This window comes from Schistocerca cancellata, chromosome 2, assembly GCF_023864275.1.
Source record: "Schistocerca cancellata isolate TAMUIC-IGC-003103 chromosome 2, iqSchCanc2.1, whole genome shotgun sequence".
Taxonomy (NCBI): Eukaryota; Metazoa; Arthropoda; class Insecta; order Orthoptera; family Acrididae; genus Schistocerca; species Schistocerca cancellata.
In genome coordinates this window covers 859,423,222-859,438,757 of record NC_064627.1, presented here as the reverse complement: position 1 = coordinate 859,438,757, position 15,536 = coordinate 859,423,222, and the positions used below count along the sequence as shown (strand labels likewise).

The following is a 15,536-nucleotide window of genomic DNA, read 5'->3' as shown; positions in this document are numbered from 1 at the left end:
AATATTCTCGGAATATGCAGCGTCATTTACAGGACCTTGAGGAAAGACATAATGGTAAATCAAAACAAACGCAAAAATGATATTCATGTGAACTCTATGTATTTATGTACAAGTTTAAGAAACTTATTTCAAAATAAAAGTTAAAGGATTGTAAATGTCTGTGACACACATCATATAATAAATACACCAAACATACAAGAAATGAATAATTTATGAACTACTGGAACTCTAAAAATGTCAATTCCCTCCCTCTGCGCTTCATAGCTGACAGCTTGGTGTTCGGCTGCTCTCTCTCTCTCTCTCTCTCTCTCTCTCTCTCTTTCCTCTTTTTTTTTTACGCTTCCAATAATGACACAAGTGTTTCGTTTTCTGCAACTCTGTTGCTGTACTCTTCCCCAAACATTTGTAATCTTTAAACTTATACGTTACCTATGTGCTCAAAGTTCCGGCCGCTTCGTAGTATGTCGCAGCGCTAGAAAATAGTAGCGAAATGCAGGAAGATCTGTGGAGGATTGACACTTGGTTCAGAGATTGGCAGTTGACTCTGAACACAAACAAATGTAACGCATTGCGCATGGATAGGCCGAGAGACCCATTACTGAATGATTAAAATCCTTGGGAGAGCCAGTCATGAGAAAAGCTATTCCCCGTGGTGTGCGAGATACGTGAGAAGCGAAATATCCTCAGACTTCAAGAAGCATGTAATAATTACTTACAAAAGTGACTGATAACTGTGAACGCTACCGAGCTGTTACACTGAGGTAACGAAAAGTCATGGGAGTGATCCGCTCACGTACAGCTGGCAGTAGTGTTCCTTACACAAGGTCTAAAAGGGCAGTGTATTGGCGGAGCTTTCAGGCGATCGTCATAGGCCGCACCACCCGCTCCTTCCGCCTCCGTGATTTCTACCTCACCATTTATGGCCGTCCTATCCACTTCACTCCTACCCTCAAATACCTTGGCCTCACACTCGACCGCCACCTCACCTGGACTCCCCATCTCCTTACCATCCAACACAAAGCTCACAACCGCCTCCGCCTCCTGAAACTCCTGTCCTGCTGGACGTGGGGTCTGCATCCTTCCACCTTCCTCCACACCTACAAATCCTTGATCCGCCCCATCCTTTGTTATGCCAGCGTAGCTTGGATTTCCGCCCCTCCCCAGTTCTATAAAGCCCTCCAAATCCTCGAACGCCATGCGCTCCACCTCGCGCCTTCCGCATCCGCCTTCCGTCCCCCACGCGTATCATCTACGACCTCGTCCCCTTCCCGCACCTTCTCCTTCTCCTTTTCCTTGAACACATCCGCACACTATATATTGTCCGCCGCCTTGATCCCCTCTCCACCCCCAACCAGTTGCCGCGCCTTTACCGTTGTGTCCCACCTTCTCTCCATCTCCACACCTTCCATCTCCTTTCCCAACGCAACTTCCACCATCTACCCCTCCCGGATGATGAGCTTCGCCCTGACATCTACCCTTCCTACCAACTCTAACCCTCTCTTCCTGCCTCCTCCTCAGGGCTCCCTCTCCTCCCCCTCTCTCCTCCTGAGTGGCTTCTCCCTCCTACTCCCCTCCCTCTCTTGTGCCCCCTTTCAGTGTCTCTGCACTCCGTCCTGCCCTGTCTTCCCTCTTCATCTCCCACCCCACGTGTCTCCTGCCTCTTCGTGTACCCACTGATGCCCCTCCTCTCTTCATACCGCCGTTTCCCCTGCTGCCCCTTGCTCTCCCCTCTTTTTCCATCCTCTCTGACATTTCCCTCGGCAGGTCCCACCTGGCAGTTTTATTCTTCGTCGTGTGTGTTCCAAGTGGCTTTAAGTGTGTTGTTCTGGGGTGTTTTTAATACTGTGGCCGACTTTTGACCTGTGCATGTCCATTCAGTGTCTTCTCTGTTTTTTAAGAATCGCCGACTGTTTTTTAACTTTATGGTGACTTTTTTTTAACTGTCCCCCATGAACGTCTCCATGTCAGTCTATTTTTACCTCAATTTTCTCCCATTACTATGTTTTATGTTCCCTTTTTTATCGCCTTATGTATGTAACATTTTATTCATATTTTAGTTGCCATGTCACTCGGCTGAAGAGCAGCGGATTGTGCCGCTGACAGCGCTCCCCTGCCCATATGGGGCAGTGGAATGAAATCACAATAAAGAAAAATAAAAAAAAACGGAGCTGTCATTTGTACTCAGGTGATTCGTGTGAAAAGGTTTCCGACGTGGTTATGGCCGCACAACGTGATTTAACAGACTTCGAACGCGTAATGGTAATTGGAGCAAGACACAGGGAACATTCCATTTCGGGAATAGTTAGGAATTCAGTATTCCAAGATCCAGAGCGTCAAGAGTGTGCCGAAAATACCAAATTTCAGGCATTACGTCGCACCACAGATAACATAGTGACCGACAGTCCACAATTACGACCTAGAGCAGCGGCGTTTGCCTAGAGTTGTCAGTGCTAAAAGACAAGTAACACTGCTTGAAATAAGCGCAGAAATCAATGTGGGACGTACGACGAACGTATCCGTTAGGACAGTGCGGCGAAATATGGCGTTAAGAAGTCATGGCAGCAGGCGACCGACGCGAGTGCCTTTGCTAACAGCACGACATCGCTTGCAGCGTCTCTCCTGGGCTCGTGGCAATATCAGCTGGACCATAGACGAGTGGAAAACCGTGGTCTGGTTAGATGAGTTCCGATTTCAGTTGGTAAGAGCTGATGGTAGCGTTTGAGTGTGGCGCAGATCCCACGAACTCATGGACGCAGGTTGTCAAGAAGACACTGTGGAAGCTAGTGGTTGCTCCATAATGGTGTGAGCTGTGTTTACATGGAATGGATTGGGTTCTCTGGTCCGACTGAATCGATCAGAGTAGAAATGCTTTCGCTGAGACATTCGATCCTGTTCCAAGCAGTCGTTCTCTTCTATTTCTCTGACATGTGTGCTTAATGTTTTTCGATGTTTAATGTTTTTCGATGTTCTTGAAAATATCGCTTAAAATGCCACGAAATACAGGTTTGTTAAAAGAAGCACAGTAGTTTATCTTTTTCAGTTTTTTTACCAACCGGAGAATCTTCCTCGTCTTTAGTATTTTCCCAATGACTCTCCCTCCACTCAGTACGTCATCAGAATTGTGGAAGTAGTACTGACAGCATTGCGTACAGACTGTGTTCTATTTATTTCCCTGTTCCAAGAACAGAAACGCTTTTGAAACAAGCAATGGAACTTTCGACCAAATGGCAGTTTTCCAACTGGCGGTGCTGGAGAAAAGCACCCTTGTGCTTACGATGCTTTAAATTCTAAGAACTGATGTTGAGAGGCTAACACACTCCTTTGGGAAGACGTCACGCGACGACAGCAGGCCTGGTCACTGACGCAATGCTGCTTCGTTATCGCACTTTGCACAACGCACATTTACTGGTACACCCGCAAAATGAGTAGGTCGGTCGATCTGCCAATAAATCTGTGCATGTAAATGGCTCTTTACTGTTGGGAAGATTAACTGTTGACAAGTCTCCACTGTTGGGAAGAGCTTGTTGATACGAAGTAGTGATTTCGCGTTCTCCTATTTCTGTGGACACAAATTTTAAAAAGACCAGTTCTGACGGTGGTGTGTCATATAATACGTCGTTAGATAATGAGCAAGCGAGCAATCACTCTATTAAAAAAAAAAAATCGGCTCGCGTACAGGTATTGTATCTGAATTGAAATACAAACTGTCTAATTGTTTATATCCAGATACCGACGATCTCTCGCAACAATGTGATATGTAACAAGTACATATTGTAGAGTAAGCCTCTGTTGTAACAGTATGAAGACAGCAGTCATCACCGTGAATGTTGGTGTGAAGACCACTGTGCTTAAACGAGGCATGGTCGTACTGGAGATAGTGTGCTCTTGCGTTCTTTCGAACTCTGGACTGATTTAACCAAATAAAAAAATAATATGTGACTTAGGCCTGCTGATAGTATTCATTGCACTTTGTGACTTACTTCAAACTTATTCTGAAGTGATACATCGAATATTATTTTTAAATGCTAATCAGATGTTATTCACCCATTAAAACGTGGACACGCATTACATTACATTATTACTTGTGGCTTAGCTCATGAATACATTTCGGTAATGACGTGGAACGTGTCATAACTTAAATTTTCAGTGCACAATGTAATTTTTTTTCAGTTACTACTTCATATCAAAAAATTCATCTATTGAGTAGAAGGAATTGTCATTCAGAAAATCTTTTAATTTATTTTTAGATGTTTGTTGGCTGTCAGAATTTTAAAGCTATTTAGCAAATGACCAAAGATTTTTGTGGCAGCATAATTAACCCCTTTCTGTGCCCAAGTGAGATTTAACCCAGAATACTGATGATCATCCTTTCGTCTACTGTTGTAGCCATGCATTTTGCTGATGTTTTTGAGTTGGGATGGGTTATTAATTACAAATTTCGTAAGTATTGTGAAGGTACTGTGAATATCCCAAGGTCCTTAAATAAATGACTGCAAGGTGATCTTGGGTGGGCTCCAGTTATTACTCTGATTACACAGTTTTGTGCAATGAATACTTTTTCTCTTGATGAGTTACCCCGAAATATGATGCCATATGAAAGTAGTGAATGAAAATAGGCTTAGTAGGCTCATTTACTGATATGTTTATCACCAAAATTTGCAATAACCCTAAAAGCATAACTAGCTGAGTCTAAATGTTTCAGCAGATTATCAATGTGTTTCTTCAAATTCAATTTCTCATCAATGTGCACACCCAGAAATTTTGAATGCTCTACTTTAGCATCAGACTTCTGTTCAAAGACTGTATTTTATGCCATTTACTGTACATAATTGTATATACTGTATTTTCTTAAAATTTAGTGAGAGTCCATGTGCAGAGAACCACTTAACAATTTTCTGAAAGACAGTAAAAATAATTTCCCCAGCTAATTCTTGCTTGCTGGGTGTGATTACTATATACCTGTATCATCAGCAAAAAGAAATATCTTTAACTAGCTGCACATCTTGTTGAATATAGAACGGCAAGCCATCAACATACATTAAGAACAATAAGGGACCCAAGACTGAACACTGTTCTTGATACCTTCCCATTTAGAGGACTCCGCTGGTTTTTGCAGACTATCTGTACTGTTTATTTCAACCTTCTACATTCTTCAATTTAAATATGAATTAAGCCATTCATGCACTGTCCCACTCATACCATAATACTTAAGCTTATCTAGAAGAATTTCATAACACACACAGTCAAAAGTTAACAAGGAATGTATTTCTGTTGGTTTAGAAGTTTTTGTGTTTCTTGTGGTTTATAGTGAGGTCATATACATACATTACTTTCATTTCCAGTTGACTTTAATGTGTCTCATGAATAACATTAAACAATAAGTTTACTAACATTAGTGTGAAAGATGCGGCTGGAAAAGGATGAGCTACTGACTTTTTATTTGGAGGCCTTATCTGAATTTGCCCCAAAAGTTAACCCCCTTAATATAGCAAGGAATTAAACTGCACAAAACATGCCTGCATTTGTTGACTTTTCATGGCACTGTGACCATCTTACCAGTGCATTACTTTCAGTTTGATATGTTGTTCCATCAGGTAATGGAGGAATTTTATACATGCAGCTTCACTAGTATCATTTTATAGTACCAGTAAGTTACTGTCATTAGTTACCAATTAAATAAAATGGATTTTTGAATAGTGGAATTTAATGTTATTAATAGTAACTGTCTTTTGTGAATGTGATATTATTTTGTTCATAAAATGTTGATCAGTGTAGATGGTTAGCAGTTCATAATATAATTTTTGAGGAGACTTTTACTGAAAGTACAGACAATCTTAAACTCTTGAGAGCAAAATAACTTCTGAACATTGTGTGTTTAGGCACAACTATATGATGGAATATGCTAACGCTTATTTCTGTTTGCTGCTATGGGACTAAAATTGTAGTAATTTAACCTGGATACGTCTGTTTTCCTTCGGGGAAGATTTGTACAGGGTAGCTTAAAACTTTTTATGCTGCTCCTTTATTCTACCTTCGAACAGATGACTTCATCAAAGGACTCATACCAATGTTGAAAACAGCATGTAGCTTTCAATGTTGAGTTAGTATTATTCAGTGTGCATGAGAAAACTTGGTTTTCAGAAAATGGATTATCTGCCTGATCTTCTAGTTTATATGAGTATAACATCTCAATGCACATTTGTACTAGAGGAATAACTGTTAGTGTATTCCCTCAGAATGTCTTATAGGTATCAGTATAGTAAGGGACAATATGGGTATTTGCATGGCTGATATGTTACAGCAAAAGGCAAGAGGCGGAAGACATTATGTCTGATTTTTGTATGCATAAAGCTAACATCCTCCTGGAAGCATGTGCTTAAATGGCCAGTCACTGAAATTATGCTTTCACTATATTTTGGGCAGCATGGGGCAAAGACCTTTAAACGAGGCAAAACTATAAGATATGTGTTTGAGTTCTGGTGTGGAGGGCCAAATAATGGATATCTGACATGGTTTGTGCCATACTAGGATGCTGGTACATTGCCAGAGAAATATGTTGACAATGCCCTTGGTTACAGAGTAGTTACAATGTATGTCAACTAACTGGAAGAGCTGCCATATAGATTGTATTGATTTACTTAATTTCATCATCTGTGTTACTTGCATCTAAGAAATACTCAGGCCACAGGTACAATAAGAGCTAACAGAATTGGTAAGAGTTGCATGCTACCAAATGGAAATGAACTGGAAAAGAAACATTGAGGGACATTAAACTTCAGATATAGCAGTGGATTTACTGAATGACAGCAATGTGGTGACAGTGCCATAGCTTTGATATTATAAATCCAACTCGTACAGCAATACGATATTCACATCAGTATAAAAGATGGATAACAGTTCAGTACCCGAGAGTCATTTACCATTACAACAAGTTTATGAATGGAATTGATAGAGCTCACCAAAATATTTCACTCTGTCACTCTCTTTATTAGGGGTAAGAAATGGTTCTTCCCCATCACTGTATATTTTGTCAATACAGCCAAGGACAGTGAATGGCAGCTCTGCACGGAAGATAATGGTAAAATCGACCGTGTGGCATTTCGATGAAGAATTGTCACTATGATTCTAGAATCAAACTGCCATGCAAAGAGAAAGCCTATACTAAATTTCAAAAATTGATTCTAGTTATTGCAATTGGAACATTATGCCATAGATTTTCTGCTAGCTTCTGTTTCGAGAAAGACGAAACAATTTCAGTGTTGCCAATGTCAGGAAAAGTTCACAACACAGTGTATTAAATGTACTGTACCACTTCATGTTTCTCGTTTCATAGTGCTGCGTTGATTCTTAAATAGTGACATTCCGTTAAATTCGTGTGAAGAAAGCAGAAGTCCTTCCAGAGGATGAGGCATTATTCAGAAACTATGCAAATAAAAGGTGTAAACTATTATATACGTATGATTTTTATCATAATTAACTGATTAATTAAAGATTTCAGTAAAATTCAAATAATTCAGGTGTATCTGGGTTAAGTTGTTTGCCATTGATATCTAGATTCCTAAGTAAGACATATGTACAATCTATAAGAGATGTTAAAAAAAGGCTCAACTCCCCGTGGCAGTCTGATCTCGTGCAGGTGTACTGGTATTGCTCTCTGTTCCTCGCTCCTCTCTGCAACAGTCCTGGGTGGAATGGAGCTAACACTAAGGGCTGTTTGAAAACATTTTTCCTCCCAAGTGACTTATCATTCCCCTGCCCCCTTCTACCCCCTTTCCCCTATACATTTAACCTGTGTCATTTTTTGCTACTAATTGTGATACACATTGTACATCTTGCAATTGGACACCCCTGGTGCCCCTCTCAGTGTGGCATCCGAACCAGTCACTACAGTCTATACATCTTGTATAGAAATCTTACTGTTCTGCACCTCTGGCTCCCCTCTCAACTTGCCATCCTGAATAGAGGCCTGTGTCGCCTGAGACTTAAATTGGCCATGCTGATACCCTCCTCTGACAGGGCTAAAGAAAATGTGAACAATTTCTGCATCAGTAGCCACACCATTGCATTTTTGTAGTTTATGAATGCTATATGTACATAATATGCGTAGAATATTCATCAAAGATCTGTCCGTTGTCTAATATATGTTTTCTGAATTTGTTATAAAGGCTGTAACAAGAGTCATACTAAGAAGAATTGAAAAGAAAATTAAGGAATGTATTGGGATATATTGGGGAAGACCAGTTCACGTTCAGATAGGATACAGGAACAAGGAATACTGTAGGTGGTTTGAGGATGATTGGAAAAGTAATGATTGAAATGAACAAGGTGGTGTACATTTGTTTTATCAAGTGGGATAAGGTATTCAGTAGTCAACAGGAATATACTGCTGGGAGTCTTAAAATATGTTGATATAGCATAGAAAAATACGTAAATAAAGGAGATGTCCACAAAACAGAAAGTGACAGAACAGGGAATGAAGAGCTGAAAGAGATGAATAGGCATTGGAAGGAGTGGAAAGCAAGGATGCTCAGTCACTGAAGCTGCTCAACATATATGGAGAAGAACATACAGGTGAAGCTATAGAGGACCCAAGGGGCATTGTAATTGTAGGAGTAAGGGTAAAGACTGTAAAACATGTGGATGATCAAGTAGAGCTGCAGAATATGATGAAGAGTACAGCAAGAAGAGCTGAGAAGTATGGAATGAAGATAATTATAGGAAGGACAAAAGTGATGAAAATATGAAAGAAGGAAGCACCAGTTAATATATTCTTAGATGGAAAGAAGGTAGAACAAGTAAAATGCATTCTGTACCTAGGAAGTTTAATGATGTGGAATGGAAACTGTACAGAAGAAACGAGGAGGATATCTTTGGGAAAGAGAATATTTGAAAAGGTGAAGCAGACATTTTGAATATGACTGGAGAAGAATGCATATGGTGAAGTGCATCGACAGCCTTCAGAATGAAGTAATGAAGAAAGAAAACTATAAGAAATTATTAGAAAGAGGATAAAATTTTGACTGGGCCTTGTTCTGGGTAGGAATTGTTTACAGCAAAGAATTCAGAGGAAAATGTGGAATGAATGAGAGGAAGAAGTAGGAAGAGATGTGCAGTGATGGATGACATTAGAAGTGGTTGGACATACAAACAGGTGAGGGAAGATGCTCAGAACAGTAAACAGTGGGAAGCCTCAAGGTGAAGCCTGTCATAAGACAGATAAATTAAAGAAGAATCATTAACTTTGCAATTTTAGTTTTTATGACGAAAAGTGCATTAAATATGGTGAAGTATGCTTAAGGAGTATAAGTGCATAAACATTAGGCTACATTTCAGGCCAATCTGTTACACAACCTTTACTTGACGTTCACATTTGTTGGCTTCAGCAGCTCTCAAACTATCACCTTCTGACCTAAACTAAACCTCGCACTATACTGCAAATCAATCTGCTACCACAACCAAGATTTCTGGGGAGAGGGGGGTGGGGGGTGGGGTGGGACAATATCATACTGTGGCTCCCAATTGCAGAATGGTAAGACCACTTCCTTATATATTAGTTATTGCTGTAGAAAGAACAATTCCAAAACTATAAAGTTTGCTGGTAACACCAACATTCTGATCAAAGATAAAAAATTAGCTGTGTTAGATATAGCTCAGATAATAGTTGAATAGCCCTACAGAATATTTTGCAAGTGAAGTATCTCTTATTGTGGTAACCTATCATTAGCTTATTCTGCAAATTTTTACCCCCTGTAGTGTTAAGAAATTATCTGCTGGAGTTAATGCAGATAAAGCAAAGAAAATATTTATTCAGCAGGGAAGCAGTAAAAATATTGTGACAGGTAGATAACCACACATCCTGCAGAGGTCTCTCTAAATATCTTGGAACTCGCACTCACATACACAGCAATAAATAAAGTGGGAAGTTGAGAATCTCTACCAGTTCAAAAGAAGGTTGAAATATAGCTTATTAGCCACTGTATAAAGTAACTGATTGTCTAGTTTCAAGGATAGGACATTCCTTTTAATTGCATTAACAAACAGCAATGTTCATTGTGGAGCTGCATGGAAAGTAGTAGTGTTTTCTAAGCAACCCTCTGTTCAAGCAGATGTAAAAATGTTTCCTTTTAAAAATACCAATGTAATGAAGTGAAGATTAAGCTACAGGTGGAAGATAAACAACAACTATGTATTAAACTGCAGATGGAAAACATACGGAATCTATTTGAGGTAACTGAGAAAGCAGTTGCTTTTTTTCAAAGTGGTGTTTTTCCTAGTAGTCTGCTAGTTTACATTGAGCTGGACTATGCACAAATAGTATTAAGCAGTATATAAGGAGCAGGCAAATAAAAACTGAACACCCAACACAATGGGACCATGGAATGATTCCATTCAAAGCTAATCACCACATTTATCCCACTGGGAGACGATGTGATCAATTCCTATTTCTTAGACAGGTTGGCTGCTGACAGATCCACACCTGCACACACCCACTCTTGCATTTCCCCATCCAACTAAAACCAATATCCATGCATGTCTTTCTTCAGGTTGCCAAAGATTTTGAAAATCACACTGTGAATAATCTGGGCTGTACAGGGAATGTTGCAGTGTTTCCCAAACAAATTTCTGAAGCATAGCCTTCATCTGTTAGGCAGTGTGGGGGCAGGCATTGTTATGCACCAGAATGACCTTACCGGAACTTGTGTGAAAGCTTTGGGTTTCTTTGGTGGGGAAGATAAGGGATGTTTCTACTGCTGGCTTTGCCATTTTCCCTCGGGGTCGAAATGGTGGCACCATGTAAGGTCATCATGACCTCCTCCTTTGATTACAGGAGCCCTCTGCTCCTCAAGTTCTTTGAGCATAGAACAACATTCAATGCACAGCGCTATGAAGACATTTTGTAGAAATAGTGGTGCACCATTAAGTCAAAATGCCCAGGATTGCTGTCAAACGGTATCATTCTATTGCGTGATGACGCCTGCCCCGACACTATTGATTGGACGAAGGCTATGCTTCAATGATTTGCTTGGAAAATACTGCAGCATTCCCCATACAGCCTGGATCTTACACAGTGTGAGTTTCACATCTTTGGCAATCTGAAGAAAGACGTGTAGATGTCAGTTTCAGTCGGACAAGGATGTGCAAGAGGGTGTGTGGCTGTGGATCTGTCAGCAGCTGACCACATCCTGTGAAACAGGAACTGATTGCCTCGTCTCTCAATGGAAAAAATGTTGTAACACATGTGGTGGTTACTTTTGAATGAAATCATTCCATGGTCCCATTGTAATGGGTTTTTAGTATTCATTTGACTGCCTCTCATAGTTCTATTTTATTGCAAATATGGCGTTCAGATTAAGTTTCTAAGAGTTACTTCTCTTTTGTTAAAGTCTGTGTTGACCCATTCCATAACTCTTAAAGGTTGCCTTCTTGATGGGACCCACAGATCTTGATGAATGAATGAGTCAAAGACAATGGAAGCCATATCTCTCTTTTGCTGTCCGAGGTCTGAACTGTAACCTTAGATGTTATAATATGACCTAATTGACATCAGCACTGTAAGACTTCTTGGTGTAATTAATTGTAGTAGTGGGGAACATATTAAATATTTGATTTGTTTTCAGGTTGGACGATCATCATGTTGCGGGCCTTGTTTTTGGTGTCTCTGCTCGCACTTCTCAGGGTGTGGATGGTGCGTGGGCAGCAAGGGTGAGTACTGCCTCTCTATGGAAGTAATGAGTCTACAGTTTTCTTCCTCAAACGCGTTTTAATAATAATGAAAGGGTATGAAAGAAAAATTTGCTAATGTTTTTCCAAGAGGAGCATATGGCTTTCTCAGATGAATTGACATTGCTAACAGAGTGTATAAAATTGCTTCTAAAGCACTTGGAAAAATGCAGAACTTAAGATCTCTTTCCCAAATAAAAAATCTCTATATGTTCAATTTCTCACAAATGTTTCTGTGGAGGGCACCATTCTGGTGTGTTACTATGATGGTTACTAAAGTGAAAGAAGACCAATTTCTGTGACTAAGCGTAGCTGGAAGGCTCTTGTGAATGGGTTCTGTTCACAGCCTCCTGCTGAAATGGAATGTACAAGTGTTGAATTACGAGTAATATTTCCATGAACTGTATGAGTGAGTGGATGTTAATAGTTTAATAAAGACTCCACAGATCATTTCCAGAGAATTAATTCTTCAATGATACGCCACCATTTTTTAGATGTAAGCACTGGTAACTGGATACGCTTTTGTCATCAATAACAAAAGTGTCATGAAGCTGCCAGGGATATTAGCCATCTTCTGCTCCCATAGCCAGGTCCTCACCGCCAGTTAGATTTCGTCATTGGGATTTCTCCAAGAAGTTCTTCATTAAATATAGGGAATAGACAAAAATTACGGCGTACCAGATCTGGTCTGTATAGCAAACAAGGTATGGTCTTGAGTTCCTTAGTGTCAAGTGAAGTGGGTAACTTCATATTGTCATCTTACAACCAAAACGTTATTATTATTATTATTATTATTATTATTATTTCCTAATGAATTCTCCTCGTTTAGTTCCAGGCCACCAATATGGATACCTTAACTGGCACTTCAAAGCAGAGCTGCTGTCACATTTCCAAGAATTACATTGTGATAGGACCTCTCACTTAACTTCTATTTATCCAGTGCTTTTGTTTATCCATTCTTCGATAAATTTCAATTGGAGGAATGACTTCTGTTGTTAGGAACTTAATGACTGCCATTGCTTCTGTTGCAATGGTAGCTCCCTTCAAGTTTTCCATTATGACCACAATAACTACATAACTAATCACAGCAAAAGCTCACTGCTAAACAAAGTTGTTGCAAAGGATTCATGCAACATGTTGAAACCCATTTACATGCAAATGCTGACACCTATTGAGGAGTACAGCACATTGTGGCACTACTCATTATAACCGCATTTGTGGTTAAGATAAGGTCCACTGTCCGCCACCCTCATGCACACAGAGACACAGGTTTACTTTGCATACTTCACTTTTTGTTGCCACAAGGGCTTATATTTTAGGGCATCCGTAAAGGCACAAGATGTGGTTTTGGAATACAAATATCTTATCTCAGCTGTATGAGGTGCTAAGTGGGCCACTATTAAACAAGCTGGGCATTCTTGTACTCTTTATGTGAGTCAAAATTGAAGACCTTTTTCTCTTGGGAAACTTAGAACCTCTGCATGAGTACTTAATGTCAACTGGACCATAATTGTCTTGTACAGACATCAAAACAAGCTAAACTTTGAAGTATTATGACATAGCTCTTTATCTTCATGACATATCTCTTTATCTGCAGGAGCGTCTATAAAAAGGTCCCAGAACTGCTTTCATTAATAAACGGTCACAATGCCCACATAGTATTAGGGACAGAAAATTGGCTGAAACCAGATGTAAACAGTAATGAAATTCTAAACTCAGATTGGAATGTATGCTGCAGAGACAGGCTGGACAGTGAAGGGGGAGGCGTGTTTATAGCGATAAGAAGTGCAATAGTATCGAAGGAAATTGACGGAGATCCGGAATGTGAAATAATTTGGGTGAAGGTCACGGTTAAAGCAGGCTCAGACATTGTAATTGGATGTCTCTGTAGGCCCCCTGGCTCAGCAGCTGTTGTGGCTGAGCAACTGAAGGATAATTTGGAAAATATTTCGAGTAGATTTCCCCTTCATGTTATAGTTCTGGGTTAGCAAAAGTGACAAAAAGCAGATTTCAGAATACCTGATGGCTCAACACAAAAGTTTTGTCTCAAGTACAGATAGTGTTGAGGATCAGTGGACAAAGCTCAAAACCATCGTACAATATGCGTTAGATGAGTATGTGCCAAGCAAGATCGTAGGAGATGGAAAAGAGCCACCGTGGTACAACAACCAAGTTAGAAAACTGCTGCGGTAGCAAAGGGAACTTCACAGCAAACATAAACATAGCCAAAGCCTTGCAGACAAACAAATACTACATGAAGCGAAATGCAGTGTGAGGAGGGCTATGCGAGAGGCGTTCAATGAATTCGAAAGTAAAGTCCTATGTACTGACTTGGCAGAAAATCCTAAGAAATTTTGGTCTTATGTCAAAGTGGTAGGTGGGTCGAAAGAAAATGTCCAGATACTCTGTGACCAAAATGGTACTGAAACAGAGGATGACAGACTAAAGGCCGAAATGCTAAATGTCTTTTTCCAAAGCTGTTTCACAGAGGAAGACTGCACTGTAGTTCCTTCTCTAGATTGTCGCACAGATGACAAAATGGTAGATATCGAAATAGATGACAGAGGGATAGAGAAACAATTAAAATTGCTCAAAAGAGGAAAGGCCGCTGGACCTGATGGGATACCAGTTCGATTTTACACAGAGTACGAGAAGGAACTTGCCCCCCCTTCTTGCAGCAGTGAGCAGTGTACCGTAGGCCTCTAGAAGAGCGTAGCGTTCCAAAGGATTGGAAAAGGGCACAGGTCATCCCCATTTTCAAGAAGGGGCGTCGAACGGATGTGCAGAACTATAGACCTATATCTCTAACGTCTATCAGTTGTAGAATTTTGGAACACGTATTGTGTTCGAGTATAATGACTTTTCTGGAGACTAGAAATCTACTCTGTAGGAATCAGCATGGGTTTCGAAAAAGACGATCGTATGAAACCCAGCTCGCGCTATTCGTCCACGAGACTCAGAGGGCCATAGATACGGGTTCCCAGGTAGATGCTGTGTTTCTTGACTTCCACAAGGCGTTCAGTACAGTTCCCCACAGTCGTTTAATGAACAAAGGAAGAGCATATGGACTATCAGACCAATTGTGTGATTGGATTGAAGAGTTCCTAGATAACAGAACGCAGCATGTCATTCTCAGTGGAGAGAAGTCTTCCGAAGTAAGAGTGATTTCAGGTGTGCCGTAGGGGAGTGTCGTAGGACCGTTGCTATTCACAATATACATAAATGACCTTGTGGATGACATCGGACGTTCACTGAGGCTTTTTGAATCTCAATGTAGACAAGTGTAATGTGCTGCGGATACGTAGAAAGAAAGATCCCTTATCATTTAGATACAATATAGCAGGTCAGCAACTGGAAGCAGTTAATTCCATAAATAATCTGGGAGTACGCATTAGAAGTGATTTAAAATGGAGTGATCATATAAAGTTGATCGTCGGTAAAACAGATGCCAGATTGAGATTCATTGGAAGAATCCTAAGGAAATGCAATCCGAAAACAAAGGAAGTAGGTTACAGTACGCTTGTTCGCCCACTGCTTGAATACTGCTCAGCAGTGTGGGATCCGTACCAGATAGGGTTGATAGAAGAGAGAGAGAAGATCCAACGAAGAGCAGCGCACTTGGTTACAAGGTTATTTAGTAATCGCGAAAGCGTTAGAAGAGAGTATAGATAAACTCCAGTGGAAGACTCTGCAGGAGAGACGCTCAGTAGCACGGTACGGGCTTTTGTTGAAGTTTCAAGAACATACCTTCACCGAGGAGTCATGCAGTATATTGCTCCCTCCTACGTATATCTTGCAAAGAGACCATGAGGATA

At 40.4% G+C, this 15,536-nt stretch overlaps 1 protein-coding gene across 4 annotated transcripts in view; it reads left to right on the top strand.

The window, feature by feature from the left end:
* The window catches only part of LOC126162796 (CD109 antigen-like), a 237,194-nt gene that overhangs the window by 112,791 nt on the left and 108,867 nt on the right, over nt 1-15,536 (top strand). For all 4 annotated transcript variants that reach the window (XM_049919517.1, XM_049919516.1, XM_049919519.1 and 1 more), the window contains exon 3: nt 11,619-11,703. In XM_049919517.1, the coding sequence (XP_049775474.1) occupies nt 11,633-11,703 (71 nt within the window). In that variant the 5' untranslated portion in view covers nt 11,619-11,632. The remainder of the gene's footprint in view (nt 1-11,618; nt 11,704-15,536) is intronic.